At 48.1% G+C, this 26,895-nt stretch overlaps 2 protein-coding genes across 3 annotated transcripts in view; both read left to right on the top strand.

The window, feature by feature from the left end:
• The first annotated feature begins 1,909 nt into the window (after nucleotides 1-1,909).
• ITPRIPL1 (ITPRIP like 1) lies at nucleotides 1,910-6,515 on the top strand. Of its 2 annotated transcripts, XM_004770926.3 has the most exons (3): nucleotides 1,910-2,200; nucleotides 2,365-2,468; nucleotides 3,288-6,515. In XM_004770926.3, the coding sequence occupies exon 3, from the start codon at nucleotides 3,302-3,304 to the stop codon at nucleotides 4,943-4,945; it is 1,644 nt and encodes a 547-aa protein (XP_004770983.1). In that variant the 5' UTR covers nucleotides 1,910-2,200; nucleotides 2,365-2,468; nucleotides 3,288-3,301; the 3' UTR covers nucleotides 4,946-6,515. The 2 variants fall into 2 exon arrangements, with proteins under 2 accessions (XP_004770983.1, XP_004770984.1); XM_004770927.3 differs by lacking the exons at nucleotides 1,910-2,200; nucleotides 2,365-2,468 and adding an exon at nucleotides 2,514-2,960.
• Nucleotides 6,516-10,399: 3,884 nt separating this feature from the next.
• NCAPH (non-SMC condensin I complex subunit H) overlaps nucleotides 10,400-26,895 on the top strand; it is a 35,595-nt gene continuing 19,099 nt past the window's right edge. The window contains exons 1-7 of the mRNA XM_045079164.1: nucleotides 10,400-10,545; nucleotides 15,596-15,815; nucleotides 15,926-16,016; nucleotides 16,679-16,771; nucleotides 17,088-17,226; nucleotides 17,678-17,802; nucleotides 25,607-25,796. Of these exons, the coding sequence (XP_044935099.1) occupies nucleotides 10,527-10,545; nucleotides 15,596-15,815; nucleotides 15,926-16,016; nucleotides 16,679-16,771; nucleotides 17,088-17,226; nucleotides 17,678-17,802; nucleotides 25,607-25,796 (877 nt within the window). The 5' untranslated portion in view covers nucleotides 10,400-10,526. The remainder of the gene's footprint in view (nucleotides 10,546-15,595; nucleotides 15,816-15,925; nucleotides 16,017-16,678; nucleotides 16,772-17,087; nucleotides 17,227-17,677; nucleotides 17,803-25,606; nucleotides 25,797-26,895) is intronic.

The following is a 26,895-nucleotide window of genomic DNA, read 5'->3' as shown; positions in this document are numbered from 1 at the left end:
TATAGATTATGCAGGTACTTTCTTTCTATGTACTTATTTTTTTTAAAGATTTTATTTATTTATTTGACAGACAGATCACAAGTAGGCAGAGAGGCAGGCAGAGAGAGAGGAGGAAGCAGGCTCCCTGCTTAGTAGAGAGCCCAACTCGGGGCTCGATCCCAGGACCCTGGGATCATGACCTGAGCCGAAGGCAAAGGCTAGAACTCACTGAGCCACCCAGACGCCCCATATGTACTTACTTATTTAATGATAAAAATAAAGTTATCTGGGGGGAACTACCATGTTTCCTTGCTTGAAAAGGATAAATTCCACCACAGAGGAGTTCAGTTGTTAAAATGAGTGGCCACTGCTACATTTTACTCACATCATTTGTGTACAATTACCAATAGCATGAAGGCCAGGGTGTACAAACGACTTGGTTTTCTTTTAATCCTACTAAGCCAACATATCGCTTCACATCACACCAAAGCAGAAAAATCACCAAAAACAGGCCAAAAAATATTCACTGCTAGAGGGCTTTTTGCCGATTTAAGTGCAATTTTTACATGGATTATAGTTCTCTAGCCTGGAGTCTATTTGCTATAGTAACCAACTTCATGAGCACAAACAAGCAAATGTCTTTTAATGTGCCAATCATTTTTGAAACAAACCCTTATTTGAACACACATGCCTTTAAACGCATGGCCTTATTATTTTTTAGGATTTTATTTATTCATCTAAGAGAGAGACAGAGAGATCGAAAGCATGAGCAGGGGGACAGGCAGAAGGAGAGGGAGAAGCAGACTCCCTGCTGAGCCAGCAACACAACCCAGAGCTGGATTCCAGGATCTGGAGATCATGACCTGACTGAAGGCAGACCCTTAACCACCTGAGCCACCCAGGCGCCCCTAAACACATGGGTTTCAACAGCATTATTTGCACACTCTGGAATATGTTTTTCCATCTCAACATTGTCATAAGCGAAGAAATAAAGAGAACTTCATTGTCATGGCGTGATTTTGCAAATGCTTAGCGGTAATAGTCCCTAAGTTAATAAAAAAAACGTTGGAACTTCAGTCATGGCTAGCCAGAAGATAGTCTTTCTCCCTCCTACAGTGAAATAAGTCAGTATTTTTGGAAGCACTGTGCAAGTTGTTTGGGCCCCCCTGCGCATTGCCACTGGATAAGAAAGGCTGAAATCTGTCTTTCAGCAGAAGAACTTGAGCTTGTAAGTATGAAAAGATAGCACTTCCCCTTTTCTCCTTGGTTAGCTGACACAGGACAGGAGGGCTGGGGGCTCTTTGTTATACTCTGAAGATCCTTTCCGGAAACCCTTTTCGTGGAGCTATCTTACTGGATCGTAAGGCTTGTCCAGTCTCCACACTTCATGAACTTTTCCTGTATACGCCCACCTCTCATCAGCAGAGCTACCCTGGAGGTTTAGGATTCTTACTCCTACGGAGCTAGTGAGCGAGAAGTAAGGCCTCAAGCCAGGTCTTCGCGTGCCGTCTGGCCTTTCAGGACAGCCACTTGATAAGAAGGAGGTGGGGAGAGACACCTGAGTCTGGGCGTGGGCTGGGGGTAAGGCACAGTACGGACGCTGACAATACACCCCAGCTCCTGTGCCGTTGTGCGCAGGACCAGCCCGGACTGGGAATGACGCCCCCATGCCCCGGTCAATTCCTAGTGATGCCACCATCCTCGTCACTGTTTGAGTACGGTGCATTCCAAATTCCCAGTAAGTGTACCCTCGGTTGCCCCTGGCACCACCCCCCGAGAGACCGAGCAGCTGCGGCGTGCGAGCCCCCCTCGGCCGCGAGTGCGGGGCCACAACCCCGCAGGCGCCCGGACGGCGCACTAAAGGCGCGCCTCCGCCACCCGGGCCCTAGGGGCCCCAGGGCGGCGCTCCCGCGGCGCGCTCGGCGGGCTTGGGCTGGGAGGAGCTTGGGCGGGGTGGAGCCTGGACGGCTGGCGTCGCGGTGCGGGGCTGCAACCCTCCGGGAGGCGCGCGGCGCGGAGGGGGGCTCCGGGGCGGGCCGCGCGCAGACCCTCGGACCCTCTGACCCTCGGACAACATGGTGCGTCCCCCGGGACGGGGGAGCGGGGCCACACCCTCGGGCGGCCCCGGCGAGGCACCCGGAGCCCCCACCGCGCCGGCCAAAAGGCGGGGGCAGTCAGGCCGCGCTGTCTCTTTAAGACCGTGTTCCAGCTAACACCGACGGTGAGTAACCTGGCCCCAGGTCCCGGGAGACACCCCCGGGAGGGCAGGCGGATGAGAGTTCAGCTCTCTGGGCGTGGAATTTGGGAAAGTTATGAATGGTGTGTGTGTAGGGGGGTCACCCTGCTTTGAGCCACAGCCGCTAGGTACCTTGTAAATTTTAACAGGGCTCCTGGAGCAGTCGGTGAGAATTAGAAGGCCAAGTTCCAGAGGGAGGAGAGTCCCCCCACCTGCCTTCAGCGCCCACAGGGCATAGTCCTTCATCATCTCGGTAAGCCCAGTAGCTTGTGGGGTGAATACGAGAAGCTTCCGTCCTCGTGCTGGGTGGGGAGGCAGAGGATCCGACTACTGCAGTTGTCAAGTGGCTTTGGGCACCTGGTTCTTCGCAAACTTTCCTGGGCTGAGAGGTGGAGCCATGCCTGCCTCTGAGCCTGGCCCATCAACAGGGCATCCGGCAGCCACCTTAGGACCTCAGAGAACACAGCGGGAAGCTGTGGAGAGCAGTCTGGTGGCACTGTGCTTCTCTGGCGCCAACTGGGAGTTGCCCTACTGGGCACAAGGGAGGAGAGGCCGAGGGGTCTGATGACAGAGGGTGACAGAATGAGGATTGTGAAGTCACAGAGGGAATGGGATGCTATAGCTGGGGCTTGGGGCTTGGCAAGAGGAAAGTGTTGCCCAGGCAGATCAGTGCTTTCTGCCCGTGGAAGGGAGCCTCTGGGATCAGCAGGGCACATTTGGTGTCCATAGTGGACTGATGAGTCGGGTGAGGCCACCCTCCCACGAGGGTCCCCCTCCCCCTCCTACACAGGAATGAAAACAGTGCTGTGTCCATACTTTGGAGGCCTAAAGACCACCCACACCATGTGGAAGGAAAGCAGAAAGACTGAGTGGCATCTCCCACTGACTCCCTTTCTCCCAGACCACCTCCTGGGCGGACCCTTGCTCTGTCCAAGCCCAGCTCTATGAGCTTTCTGTTTCTCCTGAGTAGTTAACTTCCAGGATTTGGGGTTCCAGGGCGCTGGGGGATATGCACTGGCAAACAAATGAATGGTGAAGATCACTACTGACTCCCACCCTCCTACTTCTCCAGATGCAGAGGCCTCCATGGCTCTGATAAGCCTCGTGTTCCTGGCAGTCATGTATGTAGTTCACCACCCCCTGATGGTCAGTGACCGGATGGACCTAGACACACTAGCTAGAAGTCGGCAGCTGGAGAAGCGGATGAGCGAGGAGATGCGCCAGTTGGAGATAGAGTTTGAAGAGAGAAAGCGAGCTGCTGAGCAGAAGCAGAAGGCAGAGAACTTCTGGAGAGGAGACACCTCCAGTGACCAGTTAGTGCTAGGGAAGAAAGACATGGGGTGGCCATTCCAGGCCAGTGGCCAGGAGGGGCCGCTGAGCTGGATGCTGGGAAACCTGTGGAATGCTGGCCTCTTTTGCCTTTTTCTCATCTTTGAGCTCCTGCGACAGAACATGCAGCATGAGCCAGCCTTTGATTCCAGCAGTGACGACGAGGAGGAGGAAGTCCGTGTTGTGCCTGTCACCTCCTACAACTGGCTCACTGACTTCCCCTCGCGGGAGGCCCTGGATTCCTTTTACAAACACTACGTCCAGAATGTCACCCGTGACCTGCCCTGCACCTGTGAGTTCGTGGAGAGCTTCGTGGATGACCTCATCGAGGCCTGTCGGGCGCTCAGCCGCCGGGAGGCTCAGCCACAGCTGGAGGACTGCCTGGGCATCGGGGCGGCCTTTGAGAAATGGGGAACCCTCCACGAGACCCAGAAATTTGATATTCTGGTACCCATCATTCCTCCGCAGGGCACTATGTTCGTGCTGGAGATGAGGGATCCGGCCCTCGGCTGCCGCTGCGGCTGTGTGCTCGTAGAGTCGGAATGTGTGTGCAAGCGCGAGAAGCTTCTGGGGGACGTGCTGTGCCTGGTGCACCACCACAGGGATCACTCGGCCATCTTGAGCAAGTGCAGCAGCTCCATCAAGGTGGCTCTGTGCACGGGCTCCCACCTGGACGTGTGCAAGACCATACAGTGGTTCCGGAACATGGTGGGCAATGCCTGGGCCCTTGTGGCCCACAAGTATGACTTCAAGCTCAGCCTCCCACCGTCCACCAACTCCTGCAAGCTCAGGCTGGACTACCGCTCAGGCCGCTTTCTCTCCATCCGCCTGGTCCTGGGAGTCCAACGGGAAGACACCCTGGTCTATCTGGTGAGTCAGGCTCCTGACCAGGAACCGCTCACCAGTGTGGACTGGCCCGAGTCCTTTGCAGCCTGTGAACACTTGTTCCTGAAGCTGGTCGGGCGTTTTGCTCCAGAGAACACCTGTCACCTCAAGTGCCTCCAGATCATCTTAAGTCTGCGGGACCTTCAGAGCTTACCTCAGGGAGCATCCCGCCCGGTCCTTACCTCTTACCACTTCAAAACAGCCCTCATGCACCTGCTGCTGCGGCTGCCTCTGACCGACTGGCAGCACAGCATGCTGTCCCAGCGGCTGCAGGACATCCTCTGGTTCCTCGGCCGGGGCCTCCAGCAAAGGTCCCTCCACCATTTCCTCATTGGCAACACCTTCCTGCCCCTGACCATCCCGATCCCCAAGACGTTTCGGAGTGCCGAGCCCGTCAATCTCTTCCAGCACCTGGTGCTAAACCCCATGGCACACTCGCAGGCAGTGGAAGAATTCCACAACCTTCTGACCCAAGTGAAAAAGCTGCCCTGTGCCCCATTGGCAGAGGCACATTAATGTAAAGGTCATTAAAAGAGGGGAGAAGGTATTTCTGATTCCTCAGGCTGCCGAAGAGTTTATTTTCCAGACGCATCAGTGGTATGTGTGACCTTCACCTTGCCTGTGGCTATGATAACTTTAAGGAGCACCTGAAGGGCTCATCAGGATGGGGTCCAACCTGTAGGGCCTAATCTAGGGTGTGTCTTCTGAGGTTTTCCTCTCCTGACTTTTAGTATGACCTGAGGAGGGCCCAGGGAAACGGATGTTACAGGATGATCTTGTAGCTAGAGTTGAGACTAGACAGGGCCTGTGAGGTTGTGTTTTGTATCAACACTGGAAGTGAAAAAGAGAACCAGAGAATACCTCCATTCCAGCTTATTTCTTTTTGTGAGCGACTCTCAGCACATTCCTTGTAAACTGGTTTCCTTGTTGAATTGTTGGCTTAAGTCACCTCCGAGCAGATAGCGCTCCATCTTATTCTAAGTACCGTGAAGGTAACTTCTCGTATGTTAGGATCTAATTTTTCAGACCTTCTGTGTTTGAAGATATACCCAGAATGCTTATTTTCCATTTCTCAATTTAGCCCTATTTTCATATAATATATGAAATAGAACATAATATAGCTGTTTTTATGCACCTGAAAGAAAACTCCAATACTATCCAAACAATTAGCATTGATTCACAAACATATTAAGTCAATGGTGATCTGTTTCATAATTGAAATAACATATTTACTAAAATTAATAAAATAGCTAGCATCTAACGAGCTTCTCATGCCTGGAAGCAACATTGTAAAACCCTTAATGAGGACAATCTTTGAGGGGCGGTTTCTGAGATGAACGACAACTGTTTCTAAAGGAAGCCACTTGTTTGTCAAATGAAAAGAAGGTTTAGCCACCACGTGTAACTGTGCTTTTTCAACTCAGTCTGTTAATGCCTCTGTATTCTCTTTTCAAAGATGACAAAGGGATTTTTTTTTTTTTTGAACTGTTTGTGGTTTTGCAAAGTGGGGTCATCACAATCGAGGCTCGTTGCCAGGGTTGGACAGGAAGGGACTGTAGAGCAGTCCAGCTCTAACACTAGTGATTCTGGAGATAGGAGTGGTGGATTTTGCCCTTCTTTCAAAATCCTGGGCATGCTGATGTGGAGGCTTAAGAAAGTGACGGAGAGTTGTAGGTGTGGTTGTTTGGTTGTTTTGGAGATAACAATGCTGTTCCTGCCCTGCATACCAGGAAGATCTGGGGAGGAGAACCTGGCCCCACATTTAACTCAAGTCGCAAGGGGGTTTAGATGCTGGTCTTGTGGGCTTTGGTTGTATCCACACCCTCCTCACAGCAAAAATAAATGACAAATTTATGTCCCCGGAGTTGATGCCGATAAATATTTGAGACCCCGCACTGCATAGTAACGGTTGTATTCCCATGTTGTCTGCTGATATCTGCCAGGTACTGCTTTCAAGATGCTGTGATGGTTGGTTCCACCCTGTGGGGTTTTGATGTTTTATAAACACCCATATTCTTTCTTTCTGTTTAGAAAATAGCTTGCTGGTGTTTTCATTCCAAATCAATAAAGGAAGCTATTTTGTGTGTTGGTTGGAATGTATGTAATAACACCCACAGAAGATCAGAATTCTCACGTGCCTATTGCCAAGATATTCCTGTTACCCTGATAGCTCCACGCCGTACATCCTGGTATTTCTCAATACACCTTGAACCAGTCTGCCCTGAGGTTTCCCAGTGGCACAGCCAGGAGCCAGGAAAGAATAATCCAGAATGTCAAGGAACATCTAAGTTATTCATTCTCAAAATATCAGCCAATTTAAAAGATCTCAGTGGCTACAAAAAAAACATGCATATGCTGTAGAAAGGATAAATCTGTCAAGTAGAGGGGCAGTATCATGTTCTAGCACTCTGTGGTTTCTAGTGTAGTAAGAGGTAAGAAAACAGGAGCTGGCAGAAGACTACAAAGGGAACAGTCAGCAAAGCTTGGGTGGGGCCGAGGGTGTAAGAGAGAGTATAGAAAAAACAAGTAGTAATGGAAAGAACAGAGCTGTTGTGCTCTGGGAGTACTCTTACAATGAAAGGAGAAACTTCTCCAGATTATTTAGGAAGCTGAGCTTTATTCTAAAACAATTCCTGGCGGGCACCCAGGATATAACAGCAGTTATAGTAATGGGAATACTTAGCGTTCATCGAGCATTGCCAATGGCCCTAAATGCTTCCCATCTGGTAACTCATTTAATCCTCACACTCTAACTCCATGAAGTGGGTGCTTTGTCCCTTCCCCTTTTCCAATGAGGAAGCCGAGGCACAGAAACAGCACACAACTTCCTCTAAGGTCACACAGCTAGTAAAGGCAGAGCCCGGAACAAAGTACCTGTTCTCACAACCTTCCAGCATGGTCTTGGGAATATCAAGATGTAGGGGTTAACATGCTTTGAAAAGCGAAAAGTGTTATACTAATTTTAAGATCAAGGGCGGTATGCCGTTTAGAAATTCTAGAAGACAGAAATTGTTGGTCCGTAGCCCAGTGTTTAGGTCAGGAATTTCGTATCACATACAAAAATTAAAGGCATTTGCTCAGAGGCCAAAATGAATGTAAAGCCATTTGAACTACATGCCTGTTGGCCCCCAGTGGCTTGATGGTTTATATCGTGAACTACATTATGATATAAGCCAGCTGCAGGCTGGGAGATCAGGGAAAATCCGAAGCCAAAAGTTTGTTCAGGTAGCCGACTGATAACAGTATTGCTCGTCACCTAAACTAAAGCTGTTTGCCATTCGTTTGGGGGAAGTAGAATCTTGGTGAGGAGTGAAATGGGGAAGAGGATTGGCCCCAGTATTGCTTTTCTGGCAGACAAGGAGTGGGGGAGGGACCCACTGCTTTAGTTTTGTCCAGACAGAGGAATTGAGTTCTGCATACCACTGATACCACTGATAAATCATTCAATTTTTTGGCACCCTCTGCAGAACTAACCCCCTCCCCCCAAAAACAAAGAGAGCATTCAGAGTGAGTGGTGGAGAATGAACCGTCTGCAGGGGGTGGAGCTGGCTTTGTCCCAGCACAGGGAACCCTAGGCAGCCAGCTCAGGGGGCTCCATTATAATCCCAGAACAGCCTCATCCTCTGCCGGGTGTTCCAAGCCTTCTGATTCAGTGCCACTGGCCACTCTCCCAACCCACACTGCTCCTCGTCGGTGCCCAGAGGATCACAAGCTGTTGCCACTCTCCTCAAATGCACTCAGCACAGAGAAGATGAGTGAGATGATGGCAACCCCAGCATGCACTGAGCCTTTGTGCCCACAAGAGTTTAATCTGTTACCCAATTCCTCATAAAGCCCAGTGAAGGAGTATTATCATGACTGTTTTATAAACGGAGAAGAAAGTGAAGCCCAGAGAGGTTCAAATGCCCAACCCAGGATTTAAACTTGTCTTCCAACTAAACTCATTCAATACGTATTCAAGTACTTACTGTGTCCAGGGCTAGCACCAGGCCCTGGGGAAACAATGGCGAGCAAACCATGGCTCCATCCTCATGGAGCAGACAGTCTATGGAGGAGTAATCATCAAATAGTCATCCCAGTGGATGTAAAATTTCAACGGTGGCAAGTTCCACTAAAACCTCCAGTAAGGACACTTGAGTGTATCAGGGAAGGCCTCCTTGAGGAAGTGATGTGAGCTGAAACGTGATGGCAGCCAACTGGATGAAGATGAGGATGAGGAGAGGATGTGCAAAGGCCTGTGGTGGGAGTAGGCAGGATGAAAGTGAGTCTGAAAGAAGGCCCAAGTGACCAGAGTTCAGGGAGCAAGGGGAGGCAAGGTGCAAGAGGAGGCCAGAGAGGCTGTAGGGCCCAGACCCCACAGGGTCTCCTAGATCACTTTAGAAGCTCCCAGAGCAATGGAACTTTTGAATGGTTTGAGACTTTGGGAAGGAATAGGTTAGATTGGTACTTAGCAACCACTCATTAGGGTCCAATGAGAAGGGAGTCAGAGCTGGTGTAGGGCTGCTGCAGACCAGCAAGAAGGTAATATGGGTGAAAAAGAGACACAGGTTTGAGATTCTTTGGAAGTGAAAGAGCTCAACAATTGATTGCGTGTGGAGAGTGAGACATCCAGGATGGCCCCTGGGTGCTGATTTGGGTTCCTGGGTGGCTGGTAGAATCTTTCACTGAGATGAAAAACACTATAAACCTGCTTTCTTTTCTTTATTCCACATTGCCTTATACTAAAGATTTGACGGTGGTCACCGGGAGAACAAGTTTGTGCAAAAGCAAATTGGCTTAGGGGCGCCTGGGTGGCTCAGTGGGTTAAAGCCTCTGCCTTCGGCTCAGATCATGATCCCAGGGTCCTGGGATCAAGCCCTGCATCGGGCTCTCTGCTCAGCAGGGAGCTTGCTTCCTTCTCTCTCTCTGCCTGCCTCTATGCCTATCAAATGAATAAATAACATCTTAAAAAAAAAAAAAAGCAAATTGGCTTAAAAAGTGGCTTTCTATAAAGGGTAGTATTTTTTGTTTGCCAAAATGACTGAGAGGCATTGATGGCATTTAGTGGACAAATGGTGTCCTACAAAGAGCCCCACATGTCAAAAATTATTTCACCCTGAATGCCAATAGCACCCTTCAAGGGAAACACTGCATAAAATGCCTTGTGCATGTCATAAGAAATGATAGGATGTTCTAGGGATATTTGGGGGAATTGCCCTGGCCTTTCCTCCCATAATACAACTCTTGGTTGGGCAGGGGGTGTTTGGGTGGCTCAGTCGATTGAGTGTGTCTCCCTTTCCCTGGGGTCAGGATCTGGGGTTCCTGGGATGAGGCCTGAGTGGGGCTCCATTCAGCGGGGAGTCTGCTTCTCTCTCTACCTCTGTGCTCTCCCTTCCCTCTCTCTCAAGTAAATTTGGGAAAAATACAATTCTTGGGATCAGATGAAGCACAATGGAAAGATGGCAAATTATGTCCCTCTCACTTCTCGCTTTAACCTTTTCTTTTGTGTGGTGGGATATGCGGGGGTGAGGTGTGTGTGTGTGGGGGGGGGGGGTAGATATCCAGGAAGCTTTTCACAAGAATCTGAATAAAAATGATGGCCTTTTATTTAAAAATGTACATAAATATTTTGCACCCGTCCTTCGCCTGCCTGGAACGTTCATCGTGTTGTTGGCTCCTTCTCACCCCATCCATCCCTCTCTAGCCCCTTAGGGTTTTGCTGCCCTTACAGAACAGGTCGCTGTGGGAAATTAACCTTGTTTCCTAGAAATCCGCCCTCCCTCCCATTAGAAAGTAAATTGCGTGAAAGCAGAGCCCTCTCCCGTCCTGCTCCACGCCGGATCCTTAGGATCCTTAGTTCCTCATCTGACTCTCGAAAGAAGGCGAGGGACCGTGATCCATGGACCCCTACAGTCCACCCACAGGAACACAGCCGGAAGCCCGCGATTCCATACAGCGCACTCCCACACAGGTGCCAACGCCCCTTTACAAGCCGAGGATGGGGGCGCCTGCGCAGGCGCGCTTCTGGCCCCGCCCACGACAGACGTCACCGTGGCCGTTACGGCGCTAAGGCTTCTCGGCGCGCGATTTAAAACCAGCTCCAGAGAAAGCGAGCAAAATGGGACCTCCCTGCCCAGGTGAGGCTGGGTGGGCCGCGGGAAGGGGTCGGCGTGAAACGGTGCTCTGGGCGGGCAGGGTCGGCTGGGGGCTGAGCGGAGGTACGGATATTCTCGGCTTCGTTGTTGTTGGCCTTGCGCTCCTGGCAAAGGGGGAGGCAGGCGCGGGGAGGAAGAGGCGGGAAGCCGGGAAGGCCGCCAATCAGCAGGCCGCTTGGGTCGGCGTCGGGAGCGCGCGTGGGGCGATCCCCACTCTGGTACCTTTCCGGTGGGCTCCTACGCGGTGGAGGGTGTCTCTCCCTTGGCAGGTGGCTTCCCTGGGCTGCATGTTAGTTCAGGACCATGAAAAAGTTGTGGTTCCTGCTGAATGCTTAAGACGCATGCGCCTTTTTTTTTTTTTTTTTAAGATTTTATTTGTTTGACAGATCACAAGTGGGCAGAGAGGCAGGCAGAGAGAGAGAGAGAGAGAGGAGGAAGCTGGCTCCCCGCCGAGCAGAGCGCCCGATGCGGGGCTCCATCCCAGGACCCTGAGATCATGACCCTAGCCGAAGGCAGAGGCTTTAACCCACTGAGCCACCCAGGCACCCTGCATGCGCTTATTTTTACATTCATTGAACAACTGAGCTCTCCCTTTACGCCAAACCCATTGTCAGGTGCAGAGATACTGTAAAGAACAAAACAGATAAGATCTAGTCTTTTGGAGCTTGTAATCTATTATTTTAAAGATTTTTATTTATTTGAGAGAGAGAAAGAGCTAGTGAGAGAGAGCAGGAGCGAGAAGGAGAGAGAGAAGCAGGCTCCCCACCGAGCAAGGAGCCCGATGTGGGACTCGATCCTAGGACTCTGGGATCATGACTTGAGTCGAAGACAGCTTGTACTCTAGTTGAGGAGACCGTAAACAAAGAATTACAAATGAGGTTGAGTGCTGTGATTGAGAACAGCAGAGTGAGGGGAAGGGCTCCTTCAGGTTGAGGATTCAAGGAAGATCTTAGAGCGCACTGGGGGACGCGTTCTAGGCAGAAGGAATGAGTGCAAAAAGAAAGGCAGGAAGGAAAGAGCCTGGCTTGGGCTAGAACTAGAACATCATTACTAAACAGTGAGTGAGGCCGCTGAGGTAGGCAGGGCCTTGGTCTTGGTAAAAGGCTTGAAAATTTAGAGTTATATTTTGGACATGGTAAATGACTTATGCACGAGACAGGTGAGGGGTCAGTAAACACTTGGAAAAGAGTTTGACACTCAGAGGGTGATACAGCTCAGGGAAGTGGCCCATAAACTCAGAAACACATTCGGACATCATCATATGGATCATAAAACCATGGGAACAGGTGAGAACCCTAAGAAAACCCTGTAGAGAAAACACTCAGGACCAACATTTAGGAGCTAGACAGAAGGGAGAGCTTAAAAACTCTCTTTTCAGAAGAGAGTGGTGTCATAGAAGCTAGGATCGTTTCAAGAAGCACTGGAAGGGGTTGTCATCTGTTTCAGATCCTGCTGAATTTCAAGAGATGAGGCCTGAAAAGTCGCCAGTGGGTTTGGCAACATGGAGGTTGTAGGTGATAGTGTCAAGATAGTTTTCATAAAGTGGTGGGGATGGTAGCCAGACCATAGGGGGCTGAAAAATGAGTGGGAGGGAAGGAGGTAGGTGTAGAGTGTCTGAGCTTAGTAACCATCTAAATGAGAGAAATCAGAGAAAGCATATTCCAAGAATTGAAGCATGTCTCTGATCCTGTCTTGAGTTTCCCTCTCAGACCAGTTCCTCCTTAGGTGCTTCCTGCTTCTGTTTAAGTCTCCTCTCAAGGTCCAACTCCGCCCCCCTCCTCTTGAAGGGCCCTGACCCAGATAGTAACAAGTCCTCTTAATTCAGTCTCTAAAAATGTCTCTCGCCTCCTTCCTTTCCATTTCTTCTTTCTTTTTCTTTTGTTTGACCTCAGCTGAGAAGTATGTTTGCCATACTCTTGAGCTTATGGGAAGCTATCAGTGGAACACGTGAAGTTCTTCTCATTGTATTTTTTTTTATTTCCTTTTATCCCTATACACCACTTCTGTTCCCTTCCCCCATATGAGCAACATGTAGTGTTTTTTGTGTATCACTATTTTTTTTTTTTTAAGATTTTGTTGATGAGAGAGACAGAGGATGAGTCGGGGAGGGACATGGTGACGGGGGAGAGTGACAAGCAGACTCCCTGCTGAGCACAGAGTCCAACTTGGACTTAATCCCAGGACGCCCAAGATCACGAGCCAAAGTCAGACACTTAACCATTCAGGTGCCCCTGTATCCCTTTGTTTTTTTAATGTGTCCCTATAAAATATGTCTTATATTGTGGGTTTGGGGGTTTTTTGGTTTTTGTTTTTTTGTTTTTCATATCACCAATTTAGAACCACCTAAGACACATGTTCTTATTTCTATTTGGAGGATGAAGAAGCAAATGCTTGGAGCATTTACTTGCTTAAAATTTCTTTTCTTTTTTTAAAAGATTTTATGTATTTATTTGACAGAGAGACACAGTGAGAGAGTGAACACAAGCAGGGGGAGTGGAAGGGGGAGAAGCAGACTTCCTGCCATGCAGGGAGCCCAATATGGGGCTCAATTCTAGAACCCCAGGATCATAAGCTGAGCCAAAGGCAGACGCTTAACGACTGAGCCACCCAGGCGCCCCTTGCTTAAAATTCCTCCAGCTAATGGGGTACCTGGCTGGCTTGGTCTATAGAGCATGCAACTCTTGAACTCAGACATGAGTTCAAGCCCCACACTGGGTGTAGAGTTTACTGTTTTAAAAAAAAAAAAAAAAATTCTCCAGCCAGTAAGTGATGGGCCTGGGTTTGTTGGTTTGTTTTTTTAAAGATTTTATTTATTTATTTATTTATTTGACGCAGAAAGACACAGTGAGAGAGGGAACACAAGCAGGGGGAGTGGGAGAGGAAGAAGGAGGCCTCCTGCCAAGCAGGGAGCCCAGTGCAGGTCTCGATCCCAGGACACTGAGATCATGACCTGAGCTGAAGGCAGATGCTTAACTGAGCCAGCAAGGCACCCCTGGACCTGGGATATGAAGCCAGGCCTTTTGATTCTTAAATCTGGAAACCTCTTCCCCTAAGGTCTCTCAGTTCCTTCATCTCTCTCCCAGTGATCTTGTTTCTTGCGCTACCAAAATAGGCAGTAGCCACTCACAACCACAGTCACACCCTAGACCTTGTCATTATCAATAGTTGCACCACTCTGTCATCTCAGTTTTAAGCACCCCACTTCTCAGTACCACTCCTATCTTTCCACTCCTTCTTGTTCCCTGATTCCAATAACTCCAGTAGTTATTTGACCCAGCAGATGTATATTCTTTGCTTTTCCCTGTCCCTCGTGTTTTTCATGTTCTTGTTCCCCTCCTTACTTAGCTTACATTCAATGGTCAATCACTATCATCACTCCTTTTCCTACACGTATAACTCCTTGCCCTCTTTTGGCCTGTTTATACTTTCTTGACAAAAATCACAACCGTGATTACTTCCAACTTGGCCTACTCTGCGTTGGCCCCTGCTCACTCAGTGATCTCAAGGGAACCCTAAAGCTGCCCAGCAGTCATGGTTATTCCCTTGTTCATCCACTCACCTGCGCCTAGGTGACTTCCCTTACCTTCTTTTCTCTCCTGAAACTCCAGCACCTCCTCCCTGGCCCTCACCCTTAGCTATTGAGTTTTTGGTCTTGAGGTGCTTCTTATTTTACTAAGGAAAACAATCCAAAAGGAACATCCACAGGCACCCCATTGTACCTGCTCCCCTACCTGCCTTTGTGTCTGTGTTGTCTGGCTGCCTTCCTGTTGCTGTGGATGGGCTTTCAGTGATCTCAGGAAAGGCAGCCCCTTTACCTGCCTGAGTGTGTTCAACAACTTTACCCTTCCACATGATCTCTGCATAATGCCCCCTCCTTGCCAAAGATGACTGGAACCTGTGACTATGGTATCTTACATGGTAAAAGGAGCTTTTCAGGTATGATTAAGTTAAGGACCTTGAGATGGGGAGACTATCTTAGATTATCTGGATGGGCCCAGCACAATCACAGTGGCCCTCATAAGAGGGATGCAGGAAGTTCGTCAGAGAAGGCTATGTGATGACAGAAGCAAGAGGTCGGAAGGGCACGTGGGTGTCTCAGTCCGTTAGGTGTCTGCCTTTGGCTCAGGTCATGACCCAGAGTCCTGGGATCAAGCCCTACATTGGGCTCCCTGCTTGGTGGGAAGTCTGCTTCTCCCTCTGTCCCCGTTCCTGCTTTCTCTTTCTCAAATAAATAAATAAAATCTTTAAACAGAAAGAAAGAAACAAACAAACAAGAGGATAGAATGGTAGGAAGGAAGCAGGCAGCCTCTAGAAACCGAAAAAGGCAGGGAAAGAGATTCTTTCCTAAAGCTTCCAAAAAGAACACGGCCCTTGCTGATAACCTCAATTTTAGACTGACTCTAGGACTGCAAGGGAATACATTTGTGTTGGTATAAACCACTATCTTTGTGACAATTTGTTATAGCAGCAATAGGAAGCTAATAAAATCTCTTTGCTTCATTCTTTCTACCAAACTGGGATTTTTCCCATCTTAAAGTTAATTTCTCAACCTCACTTCCCTTTCAACTGCTTCTCTCCCAATTTTGTCCTTCCTTTTCTGTAAGTCCTTGAAAACCTTGTTTCCATCTGCTGTCTCCAATTTCTTGTCTGTTCTTTTTGTTCTGTTCTCGTCTCTGGAATCTATGCCCATTTGATTTTCTCCTGCCTGTGCTAGTCTAGGAAAACTGCTATTGTCAAGGTCGCCAGTAACCTCTAGGTTGTTCAATCCAGTGAATGATTCTGTCTTTCTCTAATTTGACCTCATCACACCCCTCAATTTGGCAAGGAAGCATCAGAAACCCATCACCCGACTAAGAAACTGTATAGAGAAATATTAGAGTTAGAAAAGATCTTGGTGGGAAACAGGCAGTGAACTTCCTCCCTTTGACAGTCCCCAACCCTCACTCTGGATACAGGAAATATTCCGTGGCAGGTTTCCTGAGCAAGGGTTCTCTTTCAACACTGTCAGCCATAATTAGTTGCTTTTCTTCAGAAATCCGTGGGCACCCCCACAGTGCCGCCTCACCTTCAGAACGGGCGTTCTCCATGTCCCTGCCCCGGAAGGCCCCTCTCAATACTCCTGGCACCCCAGTCCTCGAAGACTTTCCTCAGAATGACGACGAGAAGGAGCGGCTGCAGCGGCGGCGCTCGCGAGTGCTGGACCTGCAGTTCAGCTCGGACTCGCCTCGCCTGCTGGCCTCCCCATCCAGCAGGTGCGTGCGCTCTGGGTGCCTCTGTGAGGCGGGGGTTTGGGGTCTGGATTTTGAAAAGTTAGAGTATCGTGGATCCTTAACAGAGTGTTTTGGTTTGGGTTTCCATTTAGGAATACTGACACTTCAGCCACAACCCCTAAGTTTACAAACACGCAGATTACAGAACATTACTCCACCTGTATCAAACTGTCCACTGAAAATGTGAGTATCTGCTGGTTATCAGTGAAGATTTTGCAGCATGGTCACAAGGGAAGTCTAGCCTTCTTGATTCGGTGGAGAATGCGCAACCGACGGTAATTGCGTGCTTCCCTTCTCCAGCCACTCTTCTCAATGCTGATACCGGTCTTACAGGCTCTTACTGTGCTATGTGGGACTTCGGTGCTCTTTCTGGCAGGTTGCTTGCCTCCTAGGGAGCATCCAGAGAGGCAGCATTGCTTGGGGGTTAATGATGTGAGTTCTGGAACCAGTCTCTGTTGGAATCCAGTCTCTGTCATTCACAAGGTCTACAGCCTTGGCAGGTCACCTGAGTACTCTGCTGCAGGGTCCGCCTCTGTCAAATGACAACGTGAATAGTCCCTGCTGCATTCATTTGTTCTCAGGGTCACGGAGTCCCTTAGTGGGCAGTGCTGATAACAGGGTCTACACACGGTGAAAACTCAGGAAGTGTGCTGTCACTTTCTAGCTCTTGAGAATGAGGAGTTTGTGTGGATTAGGCCGCGTCACCAAGTGTTTATGGGAATTGATACCTGTGGTGAGATGTGGGCCGTTACTGTGTAAGAACGTAGCTTCCTCTGTCAGAGGAGCAGTATTTACATGAGCCTTGGCTGTCAGTGACCCACCTTCCCACCCTTTTCTGTTTGCAGAAAATCACGACCAAGAACGCTTTTGGCTTGCACTTGATTGATTTTATGTCAGAGATTCTTAAACAGAAAGACACCGAACCGACCAACTTTAAAGTAAGAAGGCTGTTCACCTCTTGCATCTGAATTAATGGTGGTTATTTCTGATACTGAGCACAGCACGGTCATTGAATCCCGCAGATACATGAGAACCTTCCTTGTGTGAGACACTTCATTAGCTTCTTTCCTAAACTGATGAATACAGAGACGATATCTTTCTGCTATATAGTGTTTATTCCCTATCAGTCTTTGGGGAATCTTTATCATTTTTTTCTTAAGAGCAAGTCAATATTTTATGAAGCTTGCTGTGTTTTGCCTGTTTGGCAGTTCCTTTTTATGTCTCCACTGAGCAGAGCTCTGTTTGTTGGACTAGGTGGCTGCTGGCACTCTGGATGCCAGCACAAAGATCTACGCAGTGCGTGTGGACGCGGTCCATGCTGATGTCTACAGAGTCCTTGGGGGGCTGGGCAAAGACACACCCTCCCCAGAAGAAGCAGAGAGCCATAATGCAGGTACGTGAGTTGGGATCTGGATTCCAGGGGCTTTCTTAAGGGCATAGGAGGTAGTTATTTGGGTAGTATACTGTGGAATGAAGTCGTAAGAGATAATCTCATTCGGTTGAAGACATGAACGTTTTCAGAAGAGTTTATGAGAAGACCCTTAAACCCTAGAGTTGTTTTTCTTTGGAAGAGAGAAGGACCTTTTAGATCATATTTGGGGAAGACTGAGTAAACTTCAAATGGGGAAGTTCTGATTTGGGGGCGCTTTTGGAATTGACTTGTATTAGAAGCCAAATACTTCAGGTTTCTCCGGAAGCCGCAGATGAGATGTGCTGTTGCTTTGAGAGAATGTCATTTTCTGTTGTGATCGCTCTTTAGAGTTTTGAAAAACGTGACTTAATATAAGCTTGGCTGCATGCCCCAAAGCAATCCTTACCCTACCTAGTCTTACTTCTTCTTTCAGATGGAAGTGCTACTGAAACAGGAACAACCAAAAAGGCTCAAAAGCCCAAAAAGAAGCACTCCTATAAAACCATTGAGCAGAATGTGAACAACCTCAATGTCTCTGAAGCAGATCGGAAGTGCGAGGTGAGGAGCTGGGCGCAGGGTGGTCTCTGACTAATTCAGAGCCTCAGTGGCTGAAACTTGGCAGGGCCACGCCTGCCTTACTGGTATGTGCCTGCTTGGGCCTCAAGGGAGTCAAATATGTAAGTGGCATCTGCATTATCTTCTCTTAGCTTCACATTAAGACTCAAGTGTGTAAGTCCCTGCTTTTCCCACAGTATTTCAGGAAGATTGAGTAGAAGGAGATGGCACATTACTGAGGACTTTGATCAATTAAACCATTCATTTTCTTTCCAGGAACATGCAGAATAGATGGTGATAGCTAACATATTTTTATTCATTTACTGGGCGCCCTGTGCAGCCCTAAGTCTGAGCCATGTGACCTCACTTAATCTTCACAACATCCTTGTTATATTTTCTGAGGAGGTTATCAAAGTACAGCGCTGTTAAGTAACTTGCCCCAAATGATGCTTCTGGTAAGTAAGCTAGGATTTGAAGCTAAGTGGTCTGGCTCCAGAGTCCTTGCTCTAAACAGCCTTATGATCTGGCAAATCCTAAGGAATTTCTCCTTAAAGGAACCCAGAGGCCTCAACTTATCTTTAGCATAGTTAATTTAAAGCAACAGTGTTGGTACAAGCTTTTTAAAAATGTTGCTGTTGGGCACTTGGGTGGCTCATTTGGTTAAGCATCTGCCTTTGGCTTAGGTCACGATCCCAGCATCCTGGGATCGAGTCCCACATCGGGCTCCTGGCTCAGCAGGGAGTCTGCTTCTCCCACTCCCTCTTCCTCTCCCTTTGCTCAGGCTCTCTCTTTGTCTCAAATGAATAAATAGAAAAATCTTTTAAAAAATATTGCTGTTAAAAACAGTATCTTAGTGAAAGTTCTTATACATATTATCTTTGTGCTCTTCTGAGAATGTATCCATAAGAGCATTCGAGTCATGGATTTTCCATTGCCCTCAAAAACAGGTTGTACCAGCCTACTATCCCTCCCAGCAGTGGACTAGATTACTCTTCTACCTCCACAACATTTGTAAATGACAGCTAAGGTTGAGACTAGAATTGATCACCAAAGGAATGAGCACATGTGGAAAAAGAACTGACCCCTGGATTGCCCCAATCTTAAGAGTTCAGAGAGCCACAGAGGAAGCATCCAGTGGGTAGGAGGAAAACTGGGAGAGTGTGGCACCCAAATGGGAAACTGTCAGGGAGGAGAGAGTGATTAGCCATGTCAAAGTGGAAGCCTAGGGCCACTGAAGCTTGGAGAATGGATCACCATTCTGAGTTTCTGGAGCAGAAACTCAGACCTCCAGGGAAGGGGCCTGCTTGGCTGGCGCTGGTGTCCCTGAGTTTGAAAGAGGGGCTCGTGACCCCAGGACCCAGACCTCTGAGGAGGACATGCTGGTTGGTGCTTGTGTCTGTGAGGGGCATACGATGAGGCTGGTTCTGTGAGTGTGAGAAAAAGTGCAAATTAAACTCAGCTAGTGCTATAGGTAGGGGAGGACTGCTGCATCTGGGCTGAAGCAGCCCTGTTGGATGACAGGAACTGGAAGGCTACAGAAAGAAGCAAGTCCCTTCTATCCTTGCAGTCTCCCTATAGTGCCCCTGACTGGTGGAGGCCACCAGGGAGCTGCTAGCAAAGCCCAGATGTCCCAGAACCAGCATCATAGAGTAGCCAGTAGAAGGTAGGACAGGGACTAAGAGGCAGTCACTTAATAACTGGCAGAGAGGTAAAGTGTCAGCATATCTACCTTCCAAAAGATTTGTGGTTGGGGGTGGGGTGGGGGGGGGAGAGGGATGGCTAATATGCAAAATGTTACCCAGTGGGGGATCTACGTAAATGTAACACAGATGTTCTTATTACAGTTCCAACACTTTTGTAAGACTGAAATTTTTCCTAATAATGGGGGCACTCACATGACAAGAGAGGAATGAAGGCAGAATAGACTGGTCTTTTGAAGAGTTTTGAGAGCTGTTAACTGGAACAGAGTAATGGGTGGCAAATGAAGGGGAAAGTAAAGTCTAGAGGGTTTCTTGTTTTTTGCTTTTTTAATGGGGGGATTAACAGCATGTTTACTTGATGGCAGCAGTCTAGTGGACAGAGAGGGGAGTTGCTTGAGTGGAGTCCTTGAGCGTGTGAGACAGGAAGGGAATGGACAGCCCCGCCAGAGCTTGGCTAAGGAGCACCCATGGCTGGTGGGGGATGGGATGTGAGTGTGCCCTTGTGGGATATTTTGGTCGCGCCCCCCCCACCTTGAAATAGGAAGCCAGGACATCAACTGACTGAGCGTGGAAGAGGAAAGGTAAAGGTTTGAAGAGAGGAAAAAAGCAGGAGGGTGAGGGAGCTAATGAACTGGGGAAGTAGTTTGCTTCCCAGACAACACTCAGGGTTGTCGACCTGGGGCTGTGGCAGATGGATTTAAAGTGAGGTCAGTCAGCATGAGTTTGTGAGTTTCTCCAGCTATGGTTAGCTGTGCGGGTGTGAACACAAAGCCAGCAGAAAGTGTATTGAACACGGGATTGGGTTTTGCTGAGTCAGTGTGACACGGCTAGAGAGGAGCATTTTTGATGAGCACGTGCAAGGGAGGGGTGACAATCACTGCCTTTGGGACTTCAGCCAGGAAAAGAGGGGAGTGAGAGAGAGCAGAAAGCCCTATGAACAGTGGGTTTTAGGGCACAGTGGGTCAAAGACTTGGTGTTTGAGACCAGAAGGTGTTGGCTGGAATGTTAAGGGGTAAGGCCAGGGGCACTTGGAGTTGAGCATACAGAGAGGCTGTAGTCATAGTTCTGAAAGTTCAGAGAACAACCAAGGGATGTCTTGAAGTCCTGGGGTTTTCAGGATGAAGCTCACAACCATTGAAGGTGAGGACATCAAGGAACTGAGAAGCCACAGTGTTGGATGCATATAGGGATATTAAAATCACCAAAAACTTAGGACAGCAGCAAAGTTGGAGAATAGTAATGAGCCAAGAGCTAATATTAAAATCTTCCAAGAAGCAGAGAGAACTGAGGATTGAAAGGTGATCGAAACATAGATGGGCAGAGGCTGATGAGGTCTGACCTTACAATGTTCAAAGTGGAAGGTTTTAGGACTTCGGAAGGAGACTAGTCTGGAAGCAATGAGGAGGAACAAGGAACTCACCTGTCCCACATCTAGGCCAGAGGTTGGAGGGCTGCAGGAGAGGAAGTAGCCACACTGGCCTATGGGGAAGCAATGCCCTTGGGCAGGCTGGGTTCCATTAAAGCAGTGCTTGTCATTTCCTTCCCACTTCAGGACCCTTTTTAGATCTTTTCTTCCTACCCTCTGCCCTTGAAATGAATGATTATTGAGTAAGATTTTATCAGGTAGGGTTGAGGCTTAGAGATTCACAAGTTATTGTAATTTTTTTCCCTAAGATTTTATTTATTTTATTTATTTTGACAGAGACACAGCGGGAGAGGGAACCCAAAAGGGGAGTGGGAAAGGGAGAAGCAGGGAACCCGATGCAGGGCTTGATCCCAGGACCCTGGGACCCTGGGATTATGACCCAAACTGAAGGCAGATGCTTAAGGATTGAGCCACCCAGGTACCCTGGTTATGGTAATTTCTAAGATTTTTTTTTTTTTACCCTTCCCCAAGAACCAGTTTTCATGCCCTTGAGAATGATATCGTCCCCAATTTAAAATGAATGAGTTAGGGGTCCCCGGGTGGCTTTGTCAGTTAAGTTTCTGCCTTTAGCTCAGGTCATGATTCCAGGGTCCCGGGATCGAGTCCTGCATTGGACTTCTTGCTTAGCTGGGACCCTGCTTCTCCCTCTGCCTGCTGCTCCCCCTGCTCACGTTCATGCTCTCTTTCACTCTGACAAATAATTTCAAAACAAACGACAACAACAAAAAAAGAGAGAGCTTCAGGAAAGAAGTGGGGAATGTAGGGACTATCTAGAGTATCCTGGGGGGAATATCCATTGTTAGCAGAGGGGGGTGGGGGCCAAAGAGGCAATGTCAGGTCTTTCTAGGTTTTAGAGCCTGAAAAATGTAGAATCCTGGGTAGACCTGGGTCTTTAATGTGTGACTAATAAATAAACTAAAGGAAGGACAATGGTGAGATTAGTCATGGTGGCCTCATGGCAGATGAGGTAGAGACGAGCACACGGGGGCTAGGTGTGAGGAGCCTTGTTGGGTTCACTCTGAGTAATGGGGCTATTCTACTCTGGGCTTGCCTAGCAGTTCCAGCCTACACTTTTTTTTTTTTTTTTTAAGGTTTTATTTATTTGACAGAGAGCACAAGCAGGCTGAGTAGCAGGCAGAGGGAGAGGGCGAAGCCGGCTCCCTGCTGAGCAAGGAGCCCACCACAGGGCTCTATCCTGGGATCCTGAGATCATGACCTGAGCCGAGGGCAATCACTTAACCAACTGAGCCACCCAGGTGCCTCTCCAGCCTATCCTATTGTGAGGACTTTGTGTGGATGGACTGGAGGGGCCTGAGGACAGTGGAGACACTGAGGCTGAGGCTGAAGAGGGAGCAGGGAAAAAAAGGGTGGCTGGCTTTCTGCGGGGGGTGGTATTTCTTCATATGTCAGCGTTGACATTGGGTAGTACCAGATTTGGGGGCAGCAGATGGAAAGTTCACATCCTCATTCTGCTATCTTAGCTGCGTGGCCCTGGGAAAAGGCTCTGAATTTTACTTTGTTAAACTGTCGCAACAGGTTAACACCAGTCCCATCCATGTACAGGTTTTGTGGTAGTGAATCTGTCCCTGGCAAAGTACTTTATCCATGGTAATATGTTGTATATATCCAAAGGGGAGCCATATAATTCTCTCCCACCTTCCCTTCTCCACCCCAACTCTCCATGTTTTTCCCCCTTCTTAGATAGTCTGAGTATTATTTCACTGTCATTCTTGTCTCTGCTTCTGGATCTGTAGTGAAATGTCTGTTCAACAACACAGTTAGAAATTCTGGGGGCGCCTGGGTGGCTCAGTGGGTTAAAGCCTCTGCCTTCAGCTCAAGTCATGATCCCAGGATCCTGGGATCGAGCCCCACATCAGGCTCTCTGCATGGCAGGGAGCCTGCTTCTCCGTCTCTCTATGCCTGCCTCTCTGCCTACTTGTGATCTCTGTCTGTCAAATAAATAAATAAAATCTTAAATAAATAAATAAATAAATAAAAAGAAATTCTGTTCCCAGTCATTTTTTTCCAACCAGGTAGACCCAGTTCTGGGGAGTCTGAGGATGCTTATACCAACCAGCCTTTCCCATTGTTCTAAAGAGAAAACAAGAGAGCAAGCAGCACTGTTCCCTCTCAGCCTGTGGTGGTCAGCCACAGTTATGCCAAATGAAACCACTAGTCTTAAAGAAACACTGAGTACCCCAGTCATAAAAAGCTTTTTTTGTTCTGTCCTCTGCTATAAACTTATAATAGCCAGAGCCCAATTCGGAGGATAACAAGAGCGAGTGATTGTCAGAAACCTAGAATTTGACGTTTCAACTTTTTCCTGAACCTGCATTCTCTTGGAGATGGCATGGAGATGAGAAAGCAAACGTTCTGTGGATGTGTCTAGACCAGTTGAAAACTCTTATTTGTATGTGAGCTGATCTGTTTTGGACACAGCTCTCTGTGTGCAAAATGTTTGCTATCACAGGAGATTCCAACCTGATTATGTTCCAGTTTTTTATACCATGAGAGCACAAATGGATACAATGCAAGGAAGTTCAAGGCACATACTATAGGAAATCAGAGTGGGTGGAGGTCAGAGTTTATGGAAGAGGTGAAATTTGAACTGGGCCTTAAAGGAAAGGTAGGTATTTGTCAGATGGACCTTGCCAGGAAGGTGATTCTAGGCAGAGGCACAAGCAAAAGCCATGGAACAGGAAAATTCTGGTTCTTTAAGGAGCTGGACAGTATACAAGTTTGGCTAGAACCCAGGATTTACTCACAAAGCTGAAACAGCCCTAGACTTTACCATGCAGTTTGTTGTGCACATTCTCTCTCTCTGACAAATAAAGTCTTTGAACAAACAAATAAAATAAAATGAATGCGTTAGAGCTGGTAGGTGGAGAGAACCTTCAAGAAAGAAGTGGGAAGTATAACGTCTCCTTTTACTGTTTCTCTTCCTTGCTGTGGACCCTTGTTTCAAAAGATTCACCTAGCTGGGGAGCCTGGCTGGCTCTGTCTGTAGAGCACGTAGCACTTGACCTTGGGGTCATGAGTTTGAACCCCATGCTGGGTTTAGAGATTACTATTTAAAAAAAGGGGGGGGGGCTAAAAGTTTCATCTACTAAACTATGCAGTCACCAATAATTCATTTTCCCATCAAAGAACTAAAAAAAAGTGTCAATCAGATCCATTTTATATGAAAGAACCATTGTTTTCACTAGGCAAAAAGTGAGGAAAATTGTCTTAGTGTTTTCAGCTTTATTTTGGTGTTACAGTTTCTATGTTGACTCTTTGAAATGCTGAGTTTTTCACTAACTACCCACATAGGAACTCTCAAGGTGTGGGTCTCCAGGTGGGAAGCCAGTGCTCTAGTTGACATTTGAGGAATGGGAGTAACAACACTAGAAGTTTTAGGATAGGAAATGGGGAGCAACGAGAGACAAGCGTTAACTCAGGTGTGGGTTGTATTGGTGGCAACGGGTGAAAAAGGAAGGGGTAGATGGTAGAGATGTGCTGGGAGGAAGCCCTGCCAGGGTGTGTAACTGACAGCCTGAAGGGTAAGGAGACAGGGAGAACTTGAGTTGATGTATGTCATACTCTGGGGGCTGGAAGGATGCTGAGATGGGCTTACTGGAAAGGTCAGAGGAGAATCTCAGTTCTGTCAAGGTCAGGTTCAGAACCAAGGCTCAGCCAGAGATCCACATCTGTCTTCCTCCCTGAGGCCCTTCTCTCCACAGTAGCTATGTCCTGGGACATACAGGAGACTTGTGAACCTAATACTCCACGTGTTTCCTGTCATAGGGCCACCAGTAGAGTCAAGTGGCTTCTGCACTCTTGCTACACATGCCTGGGTCTTGCTCTGTCCTCGTTCTCCTGCACTGTGCCCCAGTCTGCCTTTGGGATTGCTGTCCCCTGGCTGTGCCACTCCTGCTCCTTACTCCAGCCTGGGAGCTCTCTTAGGGCCTCTCCCATCTTTTACCCATCCATCTAGCCCTGCTGACTGCCTGTCTTTACCCTGAATCTCTTGGTTGTGTTCTCCAGATCTGTGAAAATATTTCTTTTTTTTTTTTTTTTTTTTTTTTTAAAGATTTTATTTATATATTTGACAGAGAGAGATCACAAGTAGGCAGAGAGGCAGGCAGAGAGAGAGAGAGGAGGAAGCAGGCTCCCCACTGAAGAAGCCCGATGGGGACTCTGAGATCATGACCTGAGCCGAACAGATTAACCCACTCACCCAGGCTGTTTTTCTGCCTAGAGTAAATAATGGGATCTTGTGAACAGATCCATCACAGGCTTTTTAAGTCCATGAAATTTGTGGTGATAGCATTGTACTAGGTTAGCTAGTTCAAAACAGTGACTTGTGGAAGGAGGCCAGCAGAAGCGTACTGTCCGTGTGGATTATAAACAGTGACACAGTAGAAGCTTATTGCCACTTCCTGTGTACTTGAACACTGTACCTTTATTCAGCTGACCACACATAGGCTTTCCTTTTCAATTAGTGTCTGCTAGGATGGGATTTTATTGATCTATTAGAAAGCCCTCTCCCAGGGACGCCTGGGTGGCTCGGTTGGTTAAGAAAGCCCTCTCCCGATTTTGATCACGTGCCGAGATACCCTGGAATGAACAGAGTCCAGGGAAGGAGATTTTGTCTGCTTTGTCTGCATCCCATAACTTGCCTGTTCTGTTTTTCACTCAGATCGACCCCATGTTTCAGAAGACGGCGGCCTCGTTCGATGAGTGCAGCACAGCTGGGGTGTTTCTGTCTACCCTCCACTGCCATGACTACAGAAGTGAGCTGCTGTTCCCTTCCGATGTGCAGACTCTGTCCACCGAGGAACCCCTGGAGCTGCCGGATTTAGGTTGGGTGGAAGCGACAGATTTAAAAGGTGGGTACACATGATGCATTTCACCAGGGCATTTCGGTCATCAGAAAAGTTTCTGTACAGCTATGGGTTTCATGACACTCCATCATGATGTTGCTTGTTTAAATTACCCAGAAGCTTCCTCTGGAATGCCCTGTTGGGCATCCTTTTGGGGAAAATGGACTTCTTTACCCTCTGTAGCACAGAGGCTAACAGTAGTAGCTAACTCTCGCCATTGCTCTTGGCCCATATGTGCCATATCCCGCATGGGCCCCTTAACAGCCAAGGCTCTCAGTCACTTCTCAGGGTCCTGGGGTTAGCCAGGAATGTCAGAGTTTGGACTTGGAAAAGGGGCTGTAATAGGCTTTTGTTGAGCCAATGGGGCCTTGTTCTTATTTGTTACCAATCCAGGGTGTCCTGAGGAGAAGAGGGTATTGTAGTTATTTTCACACTCCACCTTGGTAGTCTGAGAATAGACCTGTCCTTTTTTTTTTTAAGATTTTATTAGAGAGTGAGAAAGCTAGCACAAGCAGGGGGAGAGGCAGGCAGAGGGAGAAGCAGACTTCCTGCTGAGCGGGGAGCTCGATGCAGGACTCGATCCTGGAACCCCGGGATCATGACTGGAGCCGAGGGCAGATGCTTAACCGAGTGAGCCATCCAGGCATCCCTGGCCCTGTCCTTTTGTCATCCCGTTTTACTGGCCTGGCAGGGGTTTTATCCTGCCTCCCATCCTACCCTCCACACTCTGGGGGGATCGTCTGGGTGCACGGTTAGGCAGGAATACAGTAGCTACACTTGTGGGTTGCATGAATTGCTCCTTTCCCTCCAGGACTTCACAGATGTTACAGGGGCTGCTTTCCTCCTTTCTATTCTTGACTAAAGTTTTCTAAGTATAAATATTTGTGCTAATAGTGTATTTTTCAAGTTTCTGCTGTCAACTAGGACTTTAATTCTGTAAGGTACCTCGCTTAGTTTAGGACTAAAATAAGTAACATTGTGTGATTGATAGTGCCGTTAGTACACTTTGAGGATTTTTGATTTCCCAACTCCAACATTGGGCGTGACATTCATTTCAGAGTTAAATGTGTATGTTAAATATTAGGGCAGAAGCCCTAATATTTTA

Source organism: Mustela putorius, unplaced genomic scaffold, assembly GCF_011764305.1.
Source record: "Mustela putorius furo isolate JIRA1106 unplaced genomic scaffold, ASM1176430v1.1 tig00000281_pilon_pilon_pilon, whole genome shotgun sequence".
NCBI lineage: Eukaryota > Metazoa > Chordata > Mammalia > Carnivora > Mustelidae > Mustela > Mustela putorius.
The sequence above is the reverse complement of the archived record's forward strand: the minus strand, read 5'-3'. Positions and strand labels throughout refer to the sequence as shown.